This window comes from Strongylocentrotus purpuratus, unplaced genomic scaffold (genome assembly GCF_000002235.5).
Source record: "Strongylocentrotus purpuratus isolate Spur 01 unplaced genomic scaffold, Spur_5.0 spur5_scaffold_6, whole genome shotgun sequence".
Taxonomy (NCBI): Eukaryota; Metazoa; Echinodermata; class Echinoidea; order Camarodonta; family Strongylocentrotidae; genus Strongylocentrotus; species Strongylocentrotus purpuratus.
The window spans coordinates 53,198,230-53,223,324 of record NW_022145612.1 but is presented as its reverse complement, the minus strand read 5'-3'; the positions used below and the strand labels follow the sequence as shown (position 1 = coordinate 53,223,324).

At 37.9% G+C, this 25,095-nt stretch overlaps 1 protein-coding gene across 1 annotated transcript; it reads right to left on the bottom strand.

The window, feature by feature from the left end:
* Positions 1 to 257: 257 nt before the first annotated feature.
* LOC115929926 (sodium-dependent multivitamin transporter-like) lies at positions 258 to 20,137 on the bottom strand. Its single transcript, XM_031000067.1, has 13 exons — positions 19,869 to 20,137; positions 18,412 to 18,631; positions 11,222 to 11,339; positions 9,978 to 10,045; positions 8,854 to 9,008; positions 8,297 to 8,437; positions 5,753 to 5,838; positions 4,363 to 4,409; positions 3,007 to 3,095; positions 2,270 to 2,427; positions 1,673 to 1,826; positions 761 to 857; positions 258 to 418 (listed from the first exon to the last, which is right to left on the bottom strand). The coding sequence occupies exons 1-13, from the start codon at positions 20,021 to 20,023 to the stop codon at positions 275 to 277; spliced, it is 1,632 nt and encodes a 543-aa protein (XP_030855927.1). The 5' UTR covers positions 20,024 to 20,137; the 3' UTR covers positions 258 to 274.
* Positions 20,138 to 25,095: the final 4,958 nt, after the last annotated feature.

The window sequence follows — 25,095 nt, the reverse complement described above, 5'->3', positions numbered from 1 at the left end:
TCTTTTCTTCTTCCTCTCTTTTCCTTCCCCTTGTCTCCTCTTTTCCTTTTTTCTTTCTCTTTCCTTCCTTGTCTCTTATTTTTTGATGGGGGGGGGGGGAGGGGAGCTAACAGCTGGGAGGCAAGGCCCGCTCGCCCCCCTCCCTAGATCCGCGCCTGCACACCGTCGTGTTGAAAAATCTAATTGGATTCAAAGACGAATCTTTGGGTCACCAAATACTGGCACAAGAAGGCACTATGCACGTTTATATCACATACCGTTTATGTACATGTACTCACCGGAGAAATGTCGCCAACAGTAGCGGGTCAACCTGACGACTCCTCTCCTTGTCGCTGAACAGACGTACGACCTCGCTGACAAGAACGGCGACGATGATCGTTGTGAAACAGGATATCATGGTGTACCACATGAATGATACCTGCATAATAAATGTTTTGAGAGCAAGGGATGATCAGCCTATGATTCAGAAGCGGTGCGACTCTATTATAGAGGCCTATATATTTTTTTAAATATTTATTTATTTATTTATTTATTTATTTATTTATTTATTTATTTATTTATTTATTTATTTATTTATTTATTTATATATATAATATATATATATATATATATATATAGGCCTCTATATATATATATATATTTTTTTTTTTTTTTGGGGGGGGGGGGGTGTCTTGTAGGTTCCTGCATTATTTTTCTACATGTGCCTCGCGAAAAAAAAATGGGGAGGGGACTGTTTTCCCTTAAGCTTCTAATTTCTTACTTTTAAGATCCACAAGTCCGAGTCCGGGTTAACAGCTGATCCAACGGACATCCCGATACCAAAGACAGATCCCACAACTAGACCGGCGATGGCTCCTCTAAAAGGGAGAAAGAATGAAAGAAAGAAAGAAAGAAAGAAAAAAGGAAAGAAAGAAAGAAAGAAAGAAAGAAAGAAAGAAATAATGAAAGAAAGAATGAAATAAAGAAAGAAATTAAAGATGTTTGTAGTGGTAATAAGGTTGTACAACACTTTCTCATGCGACAAATTATTATAGATCCTGTCATCATCGTAACTGGCCCGTGTTCCCCCTTGTTGTCTCGTGATTTAGAGGGGTGCGGGAAATGTCGATTTAATTTGCTTTTGTGCAATACTGAAAGGGAAACTGATATAAAGTTGTATTTTCATCGGACAGGGTCTTAATAGACTTCATTCTTGTGGAGTCAACACCAGACCAAACATTATACACAACTCTTACATTAAATCTAACCTAAACCAAATTTCAGCCCTGGTGTTTACCTGTTATAATTTTGACAAAATAGAGCACGGAGCAGTTGTTACCAGAGTAAATATTAAACCACCTTCGGCACGATTTTTATTTTTTCCAATTTAGAAACTCTCAGTAGTTCAAGATATTCGGTATATGAGACCAAAATAATCACAGCCTCCATTGTTTGTTCCTTACCATTTCCTTAACCTCCTAACATAATATCATGTAATATATACATGCTAAAATCATCTCAAAGTTAAAGAATCAAAGTCCTTTTGTATTATCGTATTTACATCAAAAACCGTTAATAAGCACTTTCTGATTTTATGCTGTCCTTCATCAGCCTAACAGGCCATTGTTGTGTAAAATATCCTACCCCGTTTTTAAAAGTCAAACAGAAAGGAAATTAAATACTACGGATTTACCCTGAGTTTGCTCTCTTGTAGAGCATACCGACCGAGAAGACACCGACAATTGGTCCACCGATTGGCCCCAATACGGAGTTTGACATCTGTATCAGTGACCCCAACTTGGTGGCGACGAAAGCCAGGCCGAGCGTAATACAACCGTAGACAACGGCTACATGAGAGAATAAACAGAAAGAGACATTGAATAGATAACTTTCTTCTCTATATTTTATCATTATGATCAAGAAAAATGTCCAAATATTCTCTAAGAATCAAGGGGAAATAAATACATTTTACCGGTAGTAACAAATTAAACGATTTACAGTTACTGGATTACTTGATGGGCGCATTTTGAGATATCAAAATATCGATTCAATATTGAAATACGATGTTTGTTTTCTTTTCACATTTTCAGTATCTTTCTCTTTCTAAATTCTGCTTCTCTCCTTCTGTCTCTGTCTCTGTCTCTCTCTCTCTCTCTCTCTCTCTCTCTCTCTTCTCTTAATATATATCCCTCTCTTTCTCTTTCTCTCCACCATCCCCATCTCTCTCTCTCTCTCTCTCTCTCTCACTAATCTCTCTCTCTCTCTCCCCCTTTCTTCCCCAATTCCTTACTGTATATTTTGGAGAACCATGTATCGCGATGATCTTGCTCTACCGTCTCTTCGGGCTCTACGACCTCCCCTCGACGTCTTGACCTCCACCTCCTCCATGGTTTTACGATGTCGACAAGGGTCACGGCAGCCAGTGAATTTAACCCCGAGGTCACCGTGCTGTCAAACGTATGTGTGCAGATAGATATCAAGATATGAAGATAGATAGATAGATAGATAGATTTTCAAGCCCTTTCGTTTTGAGGGAAGTTCTAAGTTAGTATTGTCTTTCAAAATGTCGTTGGAATTTAACCTTTTCATTGTTTTGCCCTGCAAATGGGGCATAGTAGGGCTACCTTTAATGAGATGCTTGTAGCAAGCATTGCTTTCGCGCGTTTTGGCGGGAATTCGTAAAGGCCTGGAAAAACTGTCTCTGGAACATGCCATCGTGATGATTAGCAGTTAACTTTGATAGACTCGAGAGAAGGATAGACAGACAGACAGACATGCCCATGCACGCATTACCAATTAGAAAAAGAGATGGCGACAGACAGAGATTAAGATAATAAAGAGGTGTAGACAAAATTCTTTTTCCAGCTTCGAAAAGAAGATGAGCAAATCTTATGTATTATAAATAAGGAGACAAATAATTCATCCTATCGTAATTGCATACGCGATGCGTATATTTTCCTTTATAATATTCATCTTATAACGCGCAACCAAACATATCCACAACATCTGTCTTAATGTTTGTTATACCTAATCGTTCCAGCATACAGCGCTGCGATAAAGAGCCCTTGAATTCCCGGAATCTTTCCAAACTCTTGACTTACAAAGTATATCAAGATCTGTTGCAGGAAGAAAAAAAAATCGAATGTTAAAGCGTACACTTACTCATCCTTGACTTTCTAGATAAATTGTGTCCAGTTCTAGCGGCAGATGACTGATCAAACAGCGACCTCTATCTTAATCACGTTTTATACATACCGAAAACGCTCCATCCACTCGATGTACAGCAGGGTATCTTCCCCTTTTTTCAGATCCCCTTTCGTCATACTGGTCTTCCTACTCAATTATTGCCCATAGTTTCAGTATTATATATCGGCGGAGCGTCTTTCAAAGTGTGGGGAGGGAAGGGGGTGGGGATGAGGGCACCAACAAAAAAGGGATTTTTTTTTTTTTTAAAGGGGCACCTACAAAGCGAAACCTTAAAGCGAAAATATACAATTTTTAGACATTGGTATATACCCCTACATTGTGATAACATTATCAGGGATGATTTCAATGTTTGTTTCTCTCTTTACATGGTCCAAGATACCACTTAAGCATCATTATTGTGCAGCTGGGTGGGATGTCTGAATATTTATTTGCGAGCAAGCGAAGCGAGTGAGCAAAAATTTAAGATTTGTGGGGTTGCAGTGTGAACAATTACATCTTGCAAAGAGAAAAACAAACAATCCTGATGGGGTTTTCAGCACAACCTTATCATGAAAGACTGAAAAGATCTCATATATGAAACATAATCATATCAACTTTAAATGCGAGAGAGCTTTGGGTGAAATTAAAGAAAAATTTGCTCTTAGTAGCTTTAAATTAGGAGCACATTTTACGGTGAAAGAAAAAGGGGGCACATATCCAAAGGGAAAAGATGAAAAGGGGCACTTATCAGAATGTGAAAAGGTACTTATCAGAATGGGAAAAAGCACTTTTACAAAAGAAAAGGGCACTTGTTAAAATAAAATCAGCACCTCTCAGATTAGAATAAGGGCAATTATCATCGGTGAAGGGGGCACTTATCAGAGGTGGCAAGAGGTACTTATAAGAATGGGAAGGGTGCTGTGCTCCTCCCCCCCCCCCCCACTCCCGGCTCCACCGCCTCTGCTGATGGATTATGTTTGATTCAAAGGTATTTATATAACCCTCAAACATTAATTTTGAACCATAATCATAAGAACTAGTCATGCCACTAGAAGGATTTAAAAAGTAAAGATCATGCATTATCATTGATTTTCGTCAATATATCTTTGTGTACGCCAGTAAATGATCACTATCGACCCATACTGCCATACATTGTAAAACAATGTTATTCTAAATAATCCATGTCGGGCCCATTACCTGATCAGACTTTGGGAAATTCGGTTCACCTCTCCCATTTTCGTCATCTAAAATGATTGGATAAGTAAAAGTCAGTCAAAAGAAAAGAAAATAAATATATAAGGCATATATTGTTCAAGTTCAGAAATAGCCTGATGGTGTAATGAACTCTCAAGAGGCATCAGCATTTTTATTGAGTTAAAAAAAAAGATCATCGCTTCCTAATCATTGTTTCACATAAAATCATGTAAATACCAAAATATAAGTTATTCACTTAGATTTGTTGGGCATGCTAAAAATGAATGCAAAATAAGATCATACAGAGAAATATAGACGGGAGTTGCTGCTACCTTGTTTGGCGTTCAACAATAAGGGATACTGAGAGCAACGTCGATCTGGCGCTGCTCAGTGCATGGCTGCCGGGCTCACGATCAATTGGGCAAAAATAATTTCCATTTTCGGTTTAGCTTAATAAAATTTGGAGTGGACTTTAAAAAAATTATTATCATAAAAATTTTCTGGATACATAACTGTCCATAATCTGAAACCACCAACAGTGAAATATTACTTTAATATGTTCAGTGATGTCTTCTTCTTTTTTCCGTTATAGATGATTCTCTACATTCCTTTAAATTATAGTATATTTTCTGATCACGCGCCCTTTTAACATGCCACTGCAGTAGACATTAATATGAGTGCAGTGTCTCTAAAATCCTCAGGCATTTTGCTTAGAATAACTTTGACACAAATTGATGAGGTACGTTTTAGTCGGCCTCTCATTACTGATATTTTGAAAGTACCGATTTTAAGATTCATTTTGATATATTAACCATAATTCCGTTTTAATATAATGTTGTCATAATATAAACGAATAGGCTACATACGAAAAGTGAACCACGAAGAGAAATAAATGAAATATCAAATAAAATTGAAAAACGATCGGAAACCAATAATAGTGCTGAAGTATTCTTTTTTTTTCCTTCTGCCTTATTTTCTACATTATTCCATTTGGTGTATATGTTCTGGTCATATGGACATAAGCATCGACATAAGCACTGTTTCTATCTTCGGGTATTTTAATCCTCGGGTATTTGCATAGAACAATTTTTGAGACGAATTGAGTTTACTGATATTTGAAAGCACTTATTTTATGCATAAATGATTGAGTGCCGTCATACCGATGAGATCAAAAACAGATTGAAAAATAAGATGTTGTAGGTTACCGATCGGTTTGGAGTCGGTCAGACGAGTATGACAGATACCTCTGTCACACAACCAAAACGATTTCAAACAGAATCCGAAACCGACAGATTCTTTGCCATTCGCGGTAATGTAGATTTATCGGTCGGTCTATTTTCGGTTTGATATCGGTCTCGACGGTGTGTCTGGGGTATGAGGTATTAATACTTACTGTTGTAGTAAGCATATATGACAAGGCCGCTGAGTGACACCAACGTTACCATGAACCAGGAACATGGTATACCATACAATAGTGACCTGTAAGAACAGAGATGATATAGGGATAGCTCCATTTATGTCCTGATCTTTCAGAAACTTCAATGAGCGACATCAATCCCCAAACTTCTAGTATTATTTGTATTTTATACAAAACATAACTATAGCAATATACACTGGTGAAAAATCGTCACCGTAATTACAGCTAGAACCACAATCGACACTGTAATGATAAACTAATATCACTTATTCATACATTTTACCATCAATATATATACGATCGTCACCATCATCACCACCAACTGTTATCATCTTCAACATTATCACAACCAATATGACCGTTATCACCGTCATTTTGTACCAATCATTGGCATTATCGTAATCATTAATAGGAATAGCCCAATAATTTCCATAGTCACCATCGTTACCACAAATCTCCACCATCGTCACATTCATTACCACTAGTTATTGTATCGTCATCGTCATTACCAACAATTATCACCGTCGTCACCATCTTCACCATCATTACATTACTATCGTCACTACTATTACCGAAATATTCATCGTCATCATTACCACCAATTATTGGTATTGGGGTCGCCATTACAAGCAATATCACATCGTCATCGTCGTCGCCATCAGTTATTATCATCTATAAACAATATTATCCCCGCCAATATAACTATCGTCACCCGATTTTTACTACCGGAGTAACCCTAATTGCAGTGAGAATTCATCACCACCAATATTACCATCGTCACCCTTAGGCTAGTTTTTTTACCACCGGAATCACCCTTATTGCAGTGACATTCATAACAGCCAGTATTACCATCGTCATCCTATTTTTTACCACCGGAATCACCCTAACTGCTGTGACATTCATCACCACCAAATATTACCATCGTCACCCTTAGGCTAGTTTTTTTTTACCACCGGAATCACCCTTATTGCAGTGACATTCGTAACAGCCAGTATTACCATCGTCACCCTATTTTTTACCACCGGAATCACCCTAACTGCAGTGACATTCATAACCGCCAGTATTACCATCGTCACGCTATTTTTACCACCGGAATCACCCTAACTGCTGTGACATTCATCACTGCCAATATTACCATCACCAGTTCCAGCAACTCTACAGTGTAACGTCAATAACCATCATTAACACCATACTCGAAGGGATCGTTGGCTTTACCAATACTACCTTTATAAGCATCCCAACACTACCATGTCAACATCCCACATCAGTCAATCAAATCAAGGTTTACATGGAAGTTATCATTAATGGTAAAGTGACAATCAGTGCCACCAATATTCATGCAACGGAGCACAGTGGCGGATCTAGGATTTTTCAATAAGGGGGGGGGGGGGGCGGAAATTTATAAAATAGCGCAGACAGTTAATTTCGCTCAATAATATTGAGGGGGTAGTGAGCACTAAAAATATATTTTTTCCCCCCAAATATTTGTTACCCCTTAAACGAAAAAAAAAGACAAAGGTTAATTTGTGGTTAACATCTTTTAAACAACTTCTTTTTTTGCCAGGGGGCTCGTTGCCCCCCCCCCCCCCCATGGATCCGCGCCTGACGAAGCTCAGGAGCGGCAATAAAAGTTGCCTATAAAAGAAAATTGCCAACAAAGATTTTCTATTTCAAACGAGACAAATGCAAGTTTACAGACAGAAACAGTGATTGCAGTTAGGGGTATCAGCGAGTTATTTACGGATGCTTGCGATTGACTACGAGTTGGCGATCCATGAGGACTCGTAAGATACGTGTATGTGAAGGGGCTATTAAGGAGTTCAAAGGTGATAGAACACAGTACAAACATAGCAGCTTGCCACCTGTCTTTGATTGCCATTTTATACTGAACTCTTTTATTCATTCATGTGCTACAATAAATGCAAGTAGTTTCCATATACCCATAGCTAAGACTTTTTTTTTTTTTACAAAAAACGGATACCCTTCAATGGACCTATGTTATGGAGTCATCATCCACCTGACTTCAAAAATTGTTCTTCATTGTATTCATTTAAGGCTAAGTTAAGATTATTCCTTATAAGTAATCAATCCTACAACATTCACATAAAGGTAGATGCACCCCCCCCCCCCCTGTCTTTGATATTTTCTCCCTCTTCTTTCTCGTTATTGGTACCACCTCATCATTTTACCTTATATTTACTTTTAAGTTTTAATTGTATAATTTTTTTTGTATTATTGGGGGTAGTCCTCGACAAATCATTTTTGATTTTTGACTACCCCTTCCACATTTGCTGATTTTTTCTCCTTTTTAAAACATACATTGCTCCAAATGGAGTCGTTCTATATATATTGTACATGTTCTATTATTGTATTGTATGTATGTATTTTATTTTATGTATCTCCCTATGTTTTGCATTTGTGGAGAAATACATTGAATTGAAAAATTGAATTAAACAACGCCCCCCCTCTCCCCTCCCCGTAGTGACACTAACCACCGATAATTAACCCTTCCACTCTCACCTGCGAGCAAGCCTGACAGACTTGGCAGTGAGGAAACGTTGGACTGCTATCTGACCGACGGCATATTGGGCCAGTCCGCTGAATCCTGCCCCGATCGTAGCACCCCAGAAAGTGATACGTACGGTCGGATCAGGAGAAAACCTGTAGAGGGAAAGGTCAAAGAGATATTTAATATATTACAGTCAACAATTAAATTATTCATAATTATAAATTTGATGTTTTTCTGTTTTTCGTTACTCAAGAATCAAAGGTGGACTGGTATAATAAATAATAATTAACATAATAATAGTGGGTTCTTATAATAGCGCCCATGTCTTTCAGACTTGACACTCCTGGTGCTCTGTAATTAAAATAAAGACCTTTTTAAATTACTTTTACATGTCACATTCTCAAGAAACACAAATCGGAACAAATCAATTTGTTCACATGCTTAATAAAATTACAAAACTTGGTAAGTGTTTAAATAATTTTGATTAAGGTAGGAAATCGACCGCGGACTTGGAGCAATTGCAACTTGAGCGTGTGTCGTAGAACCCTATGCAGGCCTATAAACTTACCACAAGAAGTTCAGGTGATCATTTTGTTTATTGTACTCCCAGACGTAGTCAATTCCTCCAGCACGGATGCACCCGAGAACGACAACGAGGACGAAAGAAACGAAGAGGACGAGAAACTGGAGAACGTCAGCCCAAATGACACCCTTGATTCCACCCTATATATTGGTAAAAGTGTTTCAGGGAGTTCTTTGTAAATGGCGATTAAGCTATTATTAATCATGGTCTTGAAAAACAACAGGGCTTACAAAAATACGTGTAGTTTCATTAAGACATTTTCTCTTAAAGATTCAGGCTGATCTGTGAAGTGTGTATTGTAACGGTGTGGTTTTTTTGTTGTTGAAATTCTTTTCTTCCTTCTATATTTCTTTGCATGTCTCCTGCTTTTCTTTTTCTTCTTTTTCTTGTTTTTATTTTCTTGCCTTTTTGCTTCTTTTCTTTCGAGACACCTATAGAACATTTCAGCGTTGACGTCATTTTGTATCGGGCAGTAATTTAATTCTTCTTTATAACGTTCGGCCTCTCTGCTACCACATATATTTCTACATAATATCCCACTGTCAGCAATGAAGCACAATGTCAACATCATTTCAATACATTACAGCCAAGCTATTTTCATTTCAAAGTTCACCTTAAGATTTTTCTTTTGAGGCCGCAATCCTAGTCAAGTATAGTCAAGCATCGTTTACGATTGCGTCTCCTGCACTTTTTCCACAGATAATTCGGATAATACTTTAAATTTATATTAATATATTATAGAAATATTAAGTTCGTTATGTACAAATGTAAATAACATTTTGACATGAAGTTATTATTGTTTGTATTATACCTTATACGTTTATGTGTTCTTTGTTATTAAGTTATTGTATTTGGAAAAATGCAGAAATCAAATCAAATCAAATCAAATCGAAATTACACCAGTATATACTGCCACACAGCCTAAAACCCCAACAGGCGCAAGAATGGGATTCATTATTGGATTGCGTTTCCAAAGTACGGCACCGTTACGGCGCGTACACGATAAAAGGGTTTATGATAAAAGGATAATCTCCACAGAATGTCAAGGTAACATGCATTTCAAATTTGAGAGTCTAGAAGAAAGAAGTCAGGACTAGAATTGACCTTACCAATGCTGTGTAGATGATACATACAGCTCCACTTAGAAGGATGGTTGCATAAACCGGCAGGTCAGTCACTGAAAACAGATGGCAAATACAATTCTGGCCCGAATTCACAAAGGAGGTTTGTCGACCGATTTACTAACATTTTCAAATGTTATGCATACTTATGAAATAAAGGTTGTTGAAAACCCTAAAGCTTTTCATAGGCTTGTTCGACATAGCAACAAGTAATATATATATATATATATATATATATATATATAAATATATTTATACAGACTAGATTCAGAGTATTGTAGTTCATTCATTAATGACAGGTCACTGGAATAATCCGTCACTTTATATGTCCCCAGGAAAGAAACATCCAAAATTAACAGGAAGGAGGGGGGGGGGGTTCCTTGGTCCCCTATCTAAGATTCGTTATGAAAGCCCTGATCTATGACAAATGCACACACATAGAAAACTATGGCATGTATTAAACCGCACAATACATAGACTTGCGAAAAATTGTCAATTCAAAATATCACCATAATTTATGTTATGAATAACAGAATCTGTATGTAGAAATACGAAAATGCGTCACTTGGGAAAATGCTTAATATCACTTTTGAAACATCAAATTAAAATTGAAATTGAAATAAACCATTTATTATCCATTCAGAAATTTGTTTTTCACCGGTATACGTTTGATCTTAATAGAAAAACCACTGTAGGTCAGCACTGTTCGGCACCCTAGGGGGGGGGGGCAAATATTTCTATCTAGCAATAATTCATAAAACTTTATGTTATAGACTCACTCGTTTTGGTGCTAGGTGCATGGTTTAGCCTCGGTCTATCCAAATTTGAATAATTATGTTAGTAACCGGTATATTGATACGATGCCTTCAGAGTACCGGGCGAAATTTCAAAGTGGTGTGTTAATGTCGGCCTAACATTCATAAAATTCTTCGAAATGTTTACAAAATCAAGTCCGGTTTACAGGTATAAACTTTAAAAGGGAGAAAGGCTTCAAGGAATACCAGTACTCATAATGTTTGTTTAATAAACAAAAATGGGCTATTTGTTGTCTTCGAGTAATTGCCATACCTTAAACTGGTGGTACTGGTACGTGCATTGTGTAAAATTTATCGTCGTATAACTTCACCAAAGTATTGACACCTCACCCCCCCCCCCCATTCCTCCTCCTCCTCCCCCATTATCTCCACAATCCACCCCCTCTTCCAAATAATTAATACTAATACTACTTTTACCTGCTTGAATTGCTAATGAAGGGGCGTATATTACTATAGCCATGTAAACCTCTGTCTGCAATATGAACAAGATGGTCCCAGCAATTCGTACTGTCATACCGAACCGGAGATGGAGGTACTGAAAGAAAACATCATTTCAATATGATTTCAATCAATTTCACTCTTGTTTCTAAAAATATTTATTCGTACTTGAGTTTAATTCAGAATTACATCGTTTCATTCCTTAAAGTTTGAAGGCAATAGCTGTTCACATTCGGAGCCTCAACCCCTCATTGAAAATTTATTATATTGATATATACCAACTCGAGTTGTTAATTCTCAATTACACTGTTGCTCATAACGGTGGAATATTTTTTTTTATCCCAATTTATGGAATTATTTTAAAAATAATTTAAAAATACTAGATCTAGATAATAGTATACAGTCTCAGATTTTATTGAATAATAATTTGCCAATATGTGTTTTGCGTGACTGCTAAAGCATGTATATTATGCTACTATGTTTATCAACTAGGGGACCTATGCCCTTAAGTCATAAATGACAGTAATGAGGATTAATGCCTCACAAAAGGGCTCTGATATAGCACATCGACACGGTGTTGATCCTGGGGCCTCACAGTTACGAGGCCATTGCTTTGTCACTGAACCATGACTGTACGCAGCGGGGGCTAGGGTAGGGGGCAGTTTCCATAAATTAAAAAAAAAACAGAAAATGCAATAAATATTCAATAATTTATTGCATTCTACCCCGGTCCCCAACATAAAAAAATCCTCTGGACGGCCATGCATTATGGCTCAAGGCATGGGCACACAGAAGATTTTTTTTATGTTGGGGACCGGGGTAGAATGCAATAAATTATTGAAAATTTATTGCATTTTCTGTTTTTTTTTTTAATTTATGGAAACTGCCCCCTACCATAGCCCCCGCTGCGTACAGTCATGGTTCAGTGACAAAGCAATGGCCTCGTAACTGTGAGGCCCCAGGATCAACACCGTGTCGATGTGCTATATTAGTGCCCTTTTGTGAGGCATTAATCCTCATTACTGTCATTTATGACTTAAGGGCATAGGTCCCCTAGTTGATAAACATAGTAGCATAATATACATGCTTTAGCAGTCACGCAAAACACATATTGGCAAATTATTATTCAATAAAATCTGAGACTGTATACTATTATCTAGATCTAGTATTTTTAAATTATTTTTAAAATAATTCCATAAATTGGGATAAAAAAAAATATTCCACCGTTATGAGCAACAGTGTATATCTTTTGTAATGTCATAAAAGTATACTGTATAGTCTTACAACAAACAATGCAGGGAAATAAAAAGCACTCATTTATGATACTTTATTATTCATGTGACTGTTATTGTGATGTATCCAGTCGACACATGCAGATCATGGAAGTTTGATCGCAAATGAACTTTGGGTATAATTATTGAGTGTTTGTTCATGATGTCCGAATGCCTATATCCCGCATATAGGCCTACTTAGAATCTTGCAATCTGATTGGTCTAAACGAGGTCACATGAACAATGATAGATTTACCATCACTTCATGGCTGTAAGCTAGGGGTGTGATAGTACTTTTTACAGTACAAACTACCATCCCCTCGTTGGTCTCTAGTGTACATATACACTGTAGACATGTATGATATGTTATGTGTTGACAAGTTCATCGTTCTTTCGGACTTCTACCAGTTTTATTGACTTAATTGAAATACAATGTGGGATATCTCGGCGATGATAGTATAGTATTAATGACTGCTTTGAGAGAAATAGTTGTTTTATTACGCTCACGGGAAGGTTAGAATTGTGCTATTCCCCGAGGCTTGCCGAGGGGAATAGCCCAATTGTAACCTTCCCGAGAGCGTATGAAAACAACTATTTCTCGAATATTAAAGCAGTCATTAATACTTTTATATGCCGAAAAAAAATAGACTAAAAAATAAAAAATAAAAAATAATTTACATTTTTGTCGAAGACGGGATTCGAACTCTTGCGTACAACAAGAGGTGTAACGAAAACCAACGCTTAGACCACTCGGCTATCGCGCGCCGTTAACATTCTTGGCAGTTTTCTCCAATATATACATTAAAATGGATTGAAAACGGCTCCGCGTGAGGGATGCTTCGCAAAAGCTCCATATGAAACGGACCCTTCTTTTACTTTTGCAATGCATATTGGCACGAACTTAGATCAAGATCTATCGGCAGATGTTGTTTTTTTGTTTTGAGAGTTAATTTTCGTCTTCATGTCAACAATGCAAGATAAAATTGTCGGTAAGATCGATCGAGATTCAATTGTATTGAAATTGCCGACCAATTTTTCGCACACGTATGGTATCCTCCATCGCTCAAACCATTTTTTAACATGTAAACCTATGGGGTAACCATGGAGACTGACCTATTTTTTTAATAACCATGGTTATTAAAAATATTGAAATGTTTTAAGCATGGTTACCGGGAATTTTACAGGAACAATTGAAATTTATGAATGCAATTCGACCAATCAGATGGCTGGATTTCTTAAGTGAGGTATATAATTTGTACCATAACCCTCGTAGTCGATTAATATTTGCTTACTACAATGAACAAATATTTTCTACTAGGATCATCATTTCATTACGATTATTTTTTTATTAGATGACGACCTACTCCTCTATAGCTTGTTCTTTTCCGTTTAAATGAAAAGAAAGAATATTGACAAAAGTATCGGATTATTACTCCGTTTTATTGATCATAAAGCAAACACATAGGCCCGAATTCACAAAGTAGATTTAAATTTAACCCATGGTTTAAATCTTCATATTTTACATGAACCATGGTCTAAAATTAGCGCAAAATAAGCGCGACACATTCACATTCACGTTTGTTGTTTTTTTTTTTTTTGGGGGGGGGGGGGATTTCCTTACGATTCTGATGATACTTTTAATGTTTTGTTTGTTTAATTTGAATGTATTCGATTCAACTTGCGAATATGTCGGATAAATTAAACCTTAATTAGTGTCTGCTAAAAGCTGTCGATTTGCATCCGTGGTTGGGGGGGGGGGGGATGATAGGTGCCAAAATATTTTCGGCAATGGATCAAAGCAACCAAGAGGTAGAAGCGTCTGGCAGGTTGCACCCACTCCCTTACAAGTTATTAACTTTTTTCAAGTCACCCTCAATAAAGATAACATTTCAGAGAATATGGGACCCATGTGGGTCCCACATGGGCTTGCAACTTGGGTTATTATCCTTTCAAGCGCGTAGCAAGGATTTTATTTTAGGGGGCGGTAGTGAGCACGCGAAGCGCGCTCCCTAGGGGGTGGCTGCAGGGAGGGGGGGTTTCCCCGTCCCACGCGAAGCGCGGAAGCTTTGATGTTTCATTAAATTATTAGAGAAAGACGATTCGTTGTACCGTTCTCGATTCTTAATCCTTGTTTGAATGAAGTTCCCCTTCCTCCGCGCATAGCGCGGAAGCTCTGACATTTCATTAAATTGATAAAGAAAGAAGACGATTCGTTGTACCATTCTCGACTCTTAATCCTTGTCTGAATTCAGTTTCCCTCCCCCTCCCATGCGAAGCGCGGAAGCTTTGATGTTTTATTACATTATTAGGGAAAGAAGACGATTCGTTGTACCGTTCTCGACTCTTAATCCTTGTCTAAATTCAGTTTCTTTTGATGTTTCATTAAATTACTAAAGAAAGAAGACGATTCGTTGTACCGTTCTCGACTCTTAATCCTTGTCTGAATTCAGTCCCCTCCCCCCTTTGATGTTTTATTACATTATTAGGGAAAGAAGACGATTCGTTGTATACCGTTATTGACTCTTAATCCTTGTCTAAATTCAGTTTCTCTTGACGTTCCATTAAATTACTTAAAAAAAGAAGACGATTCGTTGTACCATTCTCGACTCTTAATCCTTGTCTTGCGACCGCCCCACCGCCCCCTGGCTACGCGCCTGTATCCTCTCTGTCTCTCATTATCTCTCTCTCCCACTCTCTACTTCTTTTTTGCACTTTTGCGCTTCGCGCTTAACATTTAGCTCGTTGCTTTTTAACGCTGCGACTTTGCATTTGGCGCTCTGCACTTCTATAATGCTGTTGATTGAATAAATTGAATAAATTCATCAACTTCTGATGAAGCCGTATGAGCGAGAATTCCATTTATTCTTGTCTCATTTACATAATATATTATGAAAATGAGATAGCAAAATGTGTATATTGATGGTCATCTTGCGAGCATAACCATTAATAACCATCGGGCTATCATTATTAATTTTTCTCTTCATTTTTGTTTGTTTTGATGGTGAATTATTGGGGGAATGATTGTACAGGCCATCCCCCCACCTGAAATATTGGGGGGGGGGGGATATATGTTCCAAACTTTTCATATTTTTGAATGCGTGCTCAAGTCATGCTATTTACGCTGGGCCGCAGTAACTGCATTACCTTACTGCACTACCTGTACACAAAGTAGTATACATTGGATTTCCGTATGTTGGATTTCTTTTAGCGTTGGATATTTAAAACTGTTTTGAGCTTCAAAAGACTGTAAATATAGTACTGAATGCGATGAGCATATAGACTCTAGATATTGGATTTATTGTCTAGACCTTTTCATGAATCAATGAAAAGGATGAGGTATATACAAACAAATTAATATGGACTGTTCTGTAATCGGATGGTGGAGGAAATTGTCACTCCCTCGGTAGTGCTGAGCATATAGACTCTTGATATTGGATTTATTTTCTAGACCTATTCATGAATTTAACCTCATATTTAATAACCGTACGAATAAAAGAGGTAGGGGCGTTGCAATGTATGTTCCAGATCATCTGAATGTTAAAGTTCTTTCTGATATAAACACAATGAATCTGACAATGGAAGTGGTCTTTCTCAAAATAGTTTTACAAAACAAGAAAAATATCGTAGTTGGTACTATTTATCACCCCCTTCTTCAAATCACAACGAATTCTTAGTTGAAATGCAGCATTTACTTGTGCACCCCCTTCTTCAAAATAAACATTGCATCATTATGGGAGATTTCAACGTTGATTATTTTGTTAAAATGTAATGATAATCAGTTCTCTCATGATTTTCTGAAAACATTGCTTTCGTATTCTTTTGTTCCAGTAATATCAAAACCCACGCGGTTATCCACTCTCGTGTACTCTCATCGATAATTGTAAATGTTGATCATTTACATACTGAATCTGGCATCATACTGTCTGACATATCAGATCACTGTCCAGTTTATTGCAAATTTAAAAGTTTATTTAATCTTACTAAATCACCTACCCCTCAAAAATAGTAAGGAAATTTACAGCCTCCAAAATTGATAAATTAAAGGGAAAGCTGCATGGGATCGATTGATTGGGCAGAAGTTTTGGCTCATACTGATGTAACTGTGTCTTATAACAATTTACCCACGTTCTAAAAATAGCTCTTGACGAATGTATTCCTCTAGAGAGATGCAAATTTTCTAGTTATAGACATTAACCACGTAACCCTAATCTCTATTAAGATCAATTAATAGGAAAAAAAAAACTTGTATTATAAATTTCGTGCGAATCCCAAACCAAAACTTCGTGAAAAATATGTTAAATATAAAAACACATCGACAAAGATTATGCGATTAGAGAAACAGAGATATTATTGTGCCCAGTTTGAAAAAAAGAAATCCAACATAAAGGAAACATGGGGAGTTATTAAGAAGGCATTGAACAAAAAAAGTGGGAAAAAAAAAATAAAACAAATCCGAGCGGGTAATAAGACCATCAATGATGAAGAATCTATTGCTAATCACTTTAATGATTACTTCTCAAACATTGGACCCAATCTTGCCAAAAAAATTCCTGTTGTCGAAAACCCCTTTCATTCTTTTTTGAAGAACAAAAATCAGAATTCTACATTTTTTAGTCCAACCAACTCATCTGAAACTCTAAAACTTGTTAAAAATTTCAAAGAAAAGAGAAGTGCGGGTCATGATGAAGTCAGTAACTTTTTGTTGAAAAATATTATACACGAAATAGTTTTTCCCTAGAACACATTTTATTCTTTCCATGTCCGAGGGTGCGGTTCCCGACGTCATGAAACTGGCAAAAGTTGTTCCGTTTTTTAAAAAGGGTGACCCCTTAAGATTTATGTAATTACAGGCCCATATCTCTCCTGTCTTCCATCTCTAAAGTGTTAGAAAGTGTTAAAAAACAAATGTGGACTGCTCTGTAATTGGATGGTGGGGTAAATTATCACTCCCTCGGTTGTGTTCATACCGGCCCTTCTATCACCCCTCGGCTTCGCCTCGGGGGTGATAGAAGGGCCGGTATGAACACCACCTTGGGAGTGATAATTCCTACCATCATCTTCATGAGCAGTCAATATTAATTTTGTATATTATATCGCTTAAAGTATACAGACCAATGGTGTCGTTCATGGATGTGTGGTGTTGGAAAGAAATATATTTTGCACCCCTCTCATGTAGTTAAATCCCTAATTAAGATTCTAGCGTGGATGAAGGGGTATCATGATAAAAATATTTGAAATAAGATGAAAAAGAACTTAATTGTTATACTATATGAATAAGAATGCAAATAGGGCATGTTTATATAAAGCAAATCAGAATATACGCGGTACTAGATTATCCTTGGAATTATTCTGTAAGAACGTTAAGATTACTTGTGATTTTACAAGTTGTGTTTTAATATTTAAAAATCCACAATATCTTATCAATCAAAACTCGACCATGCGCTTAAAAGCCTGTTAGAAGTCAAAACATTGACACAATAATGTTCGATTGAATTCTATGACAACAAAATCCTGGACTAACTAACTCCACTATTAAACTATATCCCCAGAAAACTCCTTGGGATAACTCCCCAGACACTAAGTTAGTACCCACTCTGACAACAACCCCAATGCAATAACCATCGAACAGCTACTTTCTATAGGCCACTTATACTTTCCTGGGACAGTTTTCGCTGGACAACAACTAACCCCGGACAACTAAACCTGTACAACGACACAAAGCAGACATTTGAAACTACCCCCTATAATAATATAGCAGTTTATGTCATAATCATTGCTGATGCAAGGTGTGCATTATTGTCCTAGATGTTGTTTTTTGAGTAGCTGTCTGAGTGTAAATTATTTTCTCGAAGTTAGACTTTCTTGCGGTTGTTATGATGTTGGTTTCATGATACTCACTTCATACGCAGTTGTTAGACCAAGCCCGAAGTAGACAGGAATGAAAATGATGGCCGTTAAAGACATCATGATGAGGCAGGAAAAACTAGTCCACCAGTACTGGACACCATGGGTGTAGATCTCGGCAGGGATACCGAGAAGAGTGATAGCGGACAGAAACGAAACGACGGTCGACAACGCAATGGGTAAACTGTTCATGCTACGATCAGCGAGCAGGTAACTTAATTGCGTGGTAAAGATGTAACAACAAAAAATGTATAAATAAAAATGGTTACATCATGCTTGATTGATAATCACATAAAATGTATACGTAGAGACCACTCAAAGTTTGAAGAATAGAAAAGAGGTCTTTTGTATATAATAGGCAGGTAGCCGTTGTGTACAGGTTCCTTTAGTTTGATGCACATTCCAATCCAATGTATAAAATAATTACTGCACGAGAGAGAAGAAAAAAACGTTCTACAACCAATCGGTCTTTCAATACATGTGGTCGCTGATTAAGGCAAGGTATCTGTATTTATACATATAAAACAATATTATTATGCCACAGTTTTCTTTTCATTTGTATTCCGAGCTTCGTACTCTGGTAAATTTCATCGACTTAATTACTGCTCTACTTCCCGCATGCTTACTTATTCAATAATTGGTCCTCCAATATAACGTTAAATATTTCAATTCTAGCAAAAGTAGACGATAATCAGGTAGCTCGTTAAGTTTATTGTATCGACATTTTAAAGGTAATATGTCCCATTTGCAGGCCAAACAAAATGAAAAGATTAATTTCCAACGTACGTATTTGAAAGACAATACTAATTCAGAACTTCCCTCAAACCGAAAGGGCTTGAAAACGTCTTTAAGTATAGGAAAATAACGACCATTAGTAATGTTGTCGAATCGACTTAAGTGATTGCAATAGTAAGTTATTGATGTAGACAAAATTGTTCATGTACATGTATAGAGCTCATTTTATGTATGTTATTATACCAAAGAAAAAAAAAAGATGTCGGTCAGTCACTCAATAGTGTCTGACAGTGATCTAGAAGGTAAACGGGCTTGCATAATTTGAATAGGACACTGCTAATGTTTAAATTTCACAGATAATTACATGACAATGACATATTCATAATTCCTGCAGAGTTTTACAGAATTTGATGTCGGCTGCAAAAGGGACATAGTATCTTTAAGCATTAATAAGATGTTTAACTTTTTCAAATATGCCTATTGTGCCATGGTGAATTGCTTTTCAAAGTTTTAATTTGAAAGATAGAAACAGAGAGAGAGAACGTTTCAAGCAAAAATCAGCATTAAAATTAGTTATCATCAAACACCATGCTATTGTATCATAATAGTTGCATCCTCTTTTAAAGCAATAATTGCATGTATAAAGTGGAGGGAAAAGATAGAAAGGCTATCATTAGACATGGTACTTTTACGTTGAATCCCTTCGTTTGGCTCACCTCGAAGTTGTTTTCTGTCCTCCCCCGGCGAAAGCGTGATAGAGTCCCGTGATGATCGAAGCTAACATTATACCAAGGAAGACCACATAGTCGATGGCCGTAAAGGGCTGCGTATCCAGAGTCGATGTGGAATTCATTGAAGCGTTCGAATCCATGATTATGAATACTAAATCTAACTATGGATGTTTTCTAAAGTACAGTGGAAAGTAAGTCACGGTAGAAATCCTATATCAAAGAGCCTACAAATACAGTACTAATAATTGCGCTGCAGCCTTCAGGTAATTCTATCAAAGTCCGTTCCAAAGACTCAGTTCACAAACTTATTTTGGATACGATTTGATGTATTTCCACTACGAATGATTCAAGCTTGGTAAAAAATGTCAGGATCCCACTTTTATTGAAAATATTAATTGTGCTGAAGAAGCAATATTGAAATTCCGCACGGAAAATGTTTTGCTCTTGGAATCACAAAGTGGCGCAACCGACATCCGGCGAGTTAACCTTGTCAAAATACAATAATTATGTACATGCCAGTCCAAACAAAAAATAATATAAGCTAGCTGTGGATTGTCCTTGGCTTGAACTTCAGTCAAAATCAAACTCATAGTTTGCCAAGTCACCGTAGATGGAGCTATCAACGAACTCGTGTACGCGCCCAGCCTACTGAACTGTAGTGTATAGAGTCAGTGGCTCAGCCATAGATTTTTTTATGTAAAAAAAATTGGCTAGATTCTGGACTTGGTGAGCGGCTGTTGGAGGGTCGGAATGAGATGGAAGCTAGGTCAAGTCGCCCTTGTGCTAGGATAAAGGGGTGGGGTTGCAGAGGAAAGGGGGGTGCATACAGTCTAGTCAACGAAGACAGTCATGTTCTCTAAGCATCGCCTATATACATAGCTGTAAATCGGCATTGCCAATCATGAGTACACTTAGTGATAATACAAAAACCGGGGACTTTCATCCCAATAAATTGATCATATTTGTACATGCCAGTGTGATGGTTCTTGTGAAGTTTTCAATCCCTTTCTTTTTGTTTACTTTTTTTAAAATTGTTTGTTGGGGCGGTCTATATACAATCATGAAAGCTTTATCGTGCTGATTCTTGAGAGATGATTTTCTCATGCAAATATTGGGAGAGACAGTAAACGCGGAGGAAAGGGGGGGGGGTGATTATGTTATATGCGTGAGGGGAATTAGGTTTTGGTAAGGATCGAGGGGCAAAGTCCCCTTCCCCACTGTTTCGATTGCTCTCCTCCACTATAGAGTCACAATATTCAGGGTTAAATGGACAGGTCAAGTCGCAGTCGTAAACATGACCTCTTTAACCTTGTTTACAAACGTGATTGGTGTGCCATGCAATGGTCGCGACATAATATAGTTGATATGATAGTGGTGGTGCACATCCTGCATTAACAAAAAAGTTTTTGATTGTTTGAAATGTTTATAAATCAAGTCCGTTTGCTCTCCCCCTGTTATAATTCTCTGTTTTTTCCATAGTTAATGTCAAACTTCTCTTCTCCATTTTCGTATTATATTTCACGAATAGGAAGCATTTGCAACTTTCAGGCACTTCCTGGAGTAATATGACGTTAAATTGCTTTCTCCTACCCCCTCCCAGGGGCGTCGCTAGACCTTTTTCAGTGGGGGGGGGGGGGGGTGTAGAGGCTTACGATTACCGACAAAACTAGCCACCAATTACCGACAAAATTAAATGTCCAATATCGAAAAATTCAACCCTATAAACCTGGGGCCGAAGGCTAAATTGTTTTTCCTATGGACTATCTCTTGTACTTGCATATGCGCAAAATGGTCATTTTCCTCGACGACATAAATATACGAATTATTTCTTCAATTTAGTCAGCATCATAGCTAGACATTTTAATGCAGGCGCGGAGCTGGATCTTATTTTAGGGAGGGGCGGTAGTGAGCAAGAGAATCACTTAAAAGCGCGCTCATTAAGGGGGTGTGGGTGATGGGCCTCCCGCGCGAAGCGCGGAAGCTTAGACGTTTCCTTAAATTATTAGGAAAAGAAGACGATTAATATAATACCGTTTTCGACTGATAATCCTTGGCTCAATGAAGTTCCCCCCCCCCCTCCCGCGCGAAAGCTTTGGCGTTTCATTGAATTATTATAAAAAAGAAGACGATTTGCTCTACCGTTCTCGACTGTTTATCCTTTTCTGAATTCAGTTCCCCCCCCCTCCCGTGCAAAGCGCGGAAGCTTTGACCTTTCATTAAATTATGAGAAAAAGCAGACGATTCGGTGTACTGTTCTCGACTCTTAATCCTTATCTGAATGAAGCTTCCCCCTCCCGCGCGAAGCGCGGAAGTTTAAACGTTTCATTAAATTATTAGAGAAAGAAGACGATTCGTCATACCGTTTTCGACTCTTAATAAGGCCTATTCATCTGAATTCAGTTTCCCCCTCTCGCGCGAAGTGCGGAAGCTTTGACGTTTCCTTAAATTATTAGAGAAAGAACACGATTCGTTGTACCGTTTTCGACTCTGAATAAGCCCTATTAATTTTGTCTGAATTCAGTTTCCCACTTTCGCGCGAAGCGCGGAAGCTTTGACGTTTCCTTAAATTATTAGAGATAGAAGACGATTTCGTTGTACCGTTCTCGACTCGTCTAAATGAAGTTTCACCTTCCGCGCGAAGCGCGGAATTTTTGGCCTTCCATCACAGTATAAAGAAAGGAAGAGGATTCGTCGTACCGTTTTTGATTCTCATACCTTGTTTGAATTGAGTTTCCCCGAAAATGTTAAACCTCTGATTTCTTTAGCTGAACTTATAGGAAAGTGAAACTTCGAGAAAATACAAGTATTGTAGTTGTAGTCACTCTCGAAATGGTCACAACGGATAAGAAATCACAGTTCGTAGGGAAAAAAACTTGTCGGCCGACCAACAATATACATCTCACCGACTTTAAACTTCTGCATTGATATAGTACACGAGGATCGAGCAAGAATACCGACACAGCTGACACGACACAGCAACATATTTACCCGTGTCTTGCTTGCTCCCTCGACGAGACGACTCCACCCAACAACCCCTTCTCTCTTTTACTCCCACTCCTCCTCTCTCAGACTCTTATCTCCCCTCTCTCTCCTCTCTTTCATCCCCCGTATTTTTTGTTTCCCTTTCACTCTTTTTTCTTCTTTTTCCTTTTCTTTCTTTTCTTTCTTTTCCTTTCTTTCCTCTCCTCCCTCTTTTTCTTTTTTCTCTTTCTTTCTTCTCTTTTCTTTCCTTTCTTTTCCTTTCTTTCTTTTCTTTTCCTTTCTTTCTTTTCTTTTCCTTTTCTTTTTTTCTTTTCTTTTCCTTTTCTTTTTTTTTTTCTTTCCCTTTCCCTCTCTTTTTTCCCTCTCTTTTTTTTCCCTCTCTTTTTTTCCCTCCCTTTTTTTTCCCTCTCTTTTTTCCCTCTTTCCCCCCCTTTTCTCTTTTTCCCGACGGCAGCGCAATTTTACCGACAAAATCCTGACAGGTGGGGGGGTGTCGCACCCCCCACACCCCCCCTTTGGCGACGCCCCTGCCCCCTCCAAGAGTAGGGATCTTTTGCAATTTGAGATTTTTTGGAGCATTAATGTTCACCGGCACTTCCTGGAAAAAAACTTCTGATTGGTTAGAAGTTAGAGAAAAGTGATCTGTCACGTCACGAGACGTTGTATAATTATGCTTCGTTGCTGCACAATGCACAGAGAAGGTGGTCTGGTACTTCACCAGTAGTACTTGCATAAAAATAATATCTCGAGTGTATAAACTGTTTTGTTATCAGGAGCGTCGTTAGACCTTTATCGGTGTAAGGAAGGGGGGGGGGGTGTAGAGTAGAGGCCACCAACTTACCGAAAAAACTAGCTATAATTACCGACAAATACATACATGCCAATCAATGTCTACACATTTAACCCTATAAACCCGGGGCCAGGAACTAAGTTATTTTTCTGTTTTTCCCCTCCCGTGCGAAGCGCGAAAGCTTTGACACTTTATTAAATTATTAGAAAAAGAAGACGATTCGCTGTACCGTTCCCGACTCTTACTTCTTGTTTCGCCCCTCCCACGTGAAGCGCAGAAGTTATGACGTTTCATTAAATTATTAGAGAAAGAAGACGATTCGTTGTACCGACTCTTAATCATTGTCTGAATTTATAAAAAAGTGTTTCTTATTTCCGATAAAAAGTCACAGTTCGTTGGGGGGGGGGGCGGGAGTGCAAGACCTCCCCTCCCCCCCCCCCCACGACCTTCTTTAGCGACGACCCTGGATGTTATCCCATTATTATTTTAAAACAGATGCAATTCCTCATGCTCTGGTACCTCTCTTCTATCGTTGTTTAATTATCTTTCATTCCCCCCCTTTCATCTTGAATTCACAACAAATTCTCCCCCCCCTTTCCATCTCTTCTTTTTGTGTTCTTCTTGTGCTTTTTTTTTTGGGGGGGGGGCTACACGCCTAGCAAGAGGGTCCCCATATTATGCACACAGCACACTGCAAAATTACGTGCTCCCCGCCCCTTTCCCGATAATACTTCTTACTCATCCCCCTTTCTTTCTTTTTTCCAGGCTGGCTTTTCATTATTCTCCTTATTACGCCTTTTCTCTCCTCTCTCTTCCCCTTTCTTCCTTTCCTCCTTTTCTCCCCTCCCCTTTTCTCTCCTACCTAATTTCTTCTTCTTTCTCTCTTCCCTTTTCTATTTTCCCCTCCTAGTTATCCTTTTCACCCTTTCTCTTTCCCCCTTCCCCCTTTTTTTACCGGGGGGAGGGGTCAGTGCCCCCCTGTGCCCCCTGAATCCGTCACTGTTATTAATTGTCTTCATCATAAAACCCGAGGAGAGAGAGAAATAATAGTTATGGGGGAACAGGCTCACTATTTTGCCTGAGCGAAAATCTATTCAAAAATGCAATTTCATATTCAAAAGAGCTGAACATTACACTTAAATAATAGGTTTTTCTTTTTGTTTATTTATTATTCATTGTTATATTTCGGGGGTCAAGATTTATTTTCGTTGACGGTCTGTTTGCTTTAATTTATTTGTTTTGTGCTGTTTCCAGCTTCAACGTAATAACCTCCAGTTAAAACTCAGACGAGTATTTTGGAGGACCAACCAACCAAGAACCAAGAACCAAGAACTGTGTTTTTGTTTCCGCTTTTTCCTTTAATGTATATTAAAGGTCTATTTTTCTTATTCTTTTTCTTTTTCCAACAAGCGCGCGCGCAGCGCACATATTCAGGCCGCG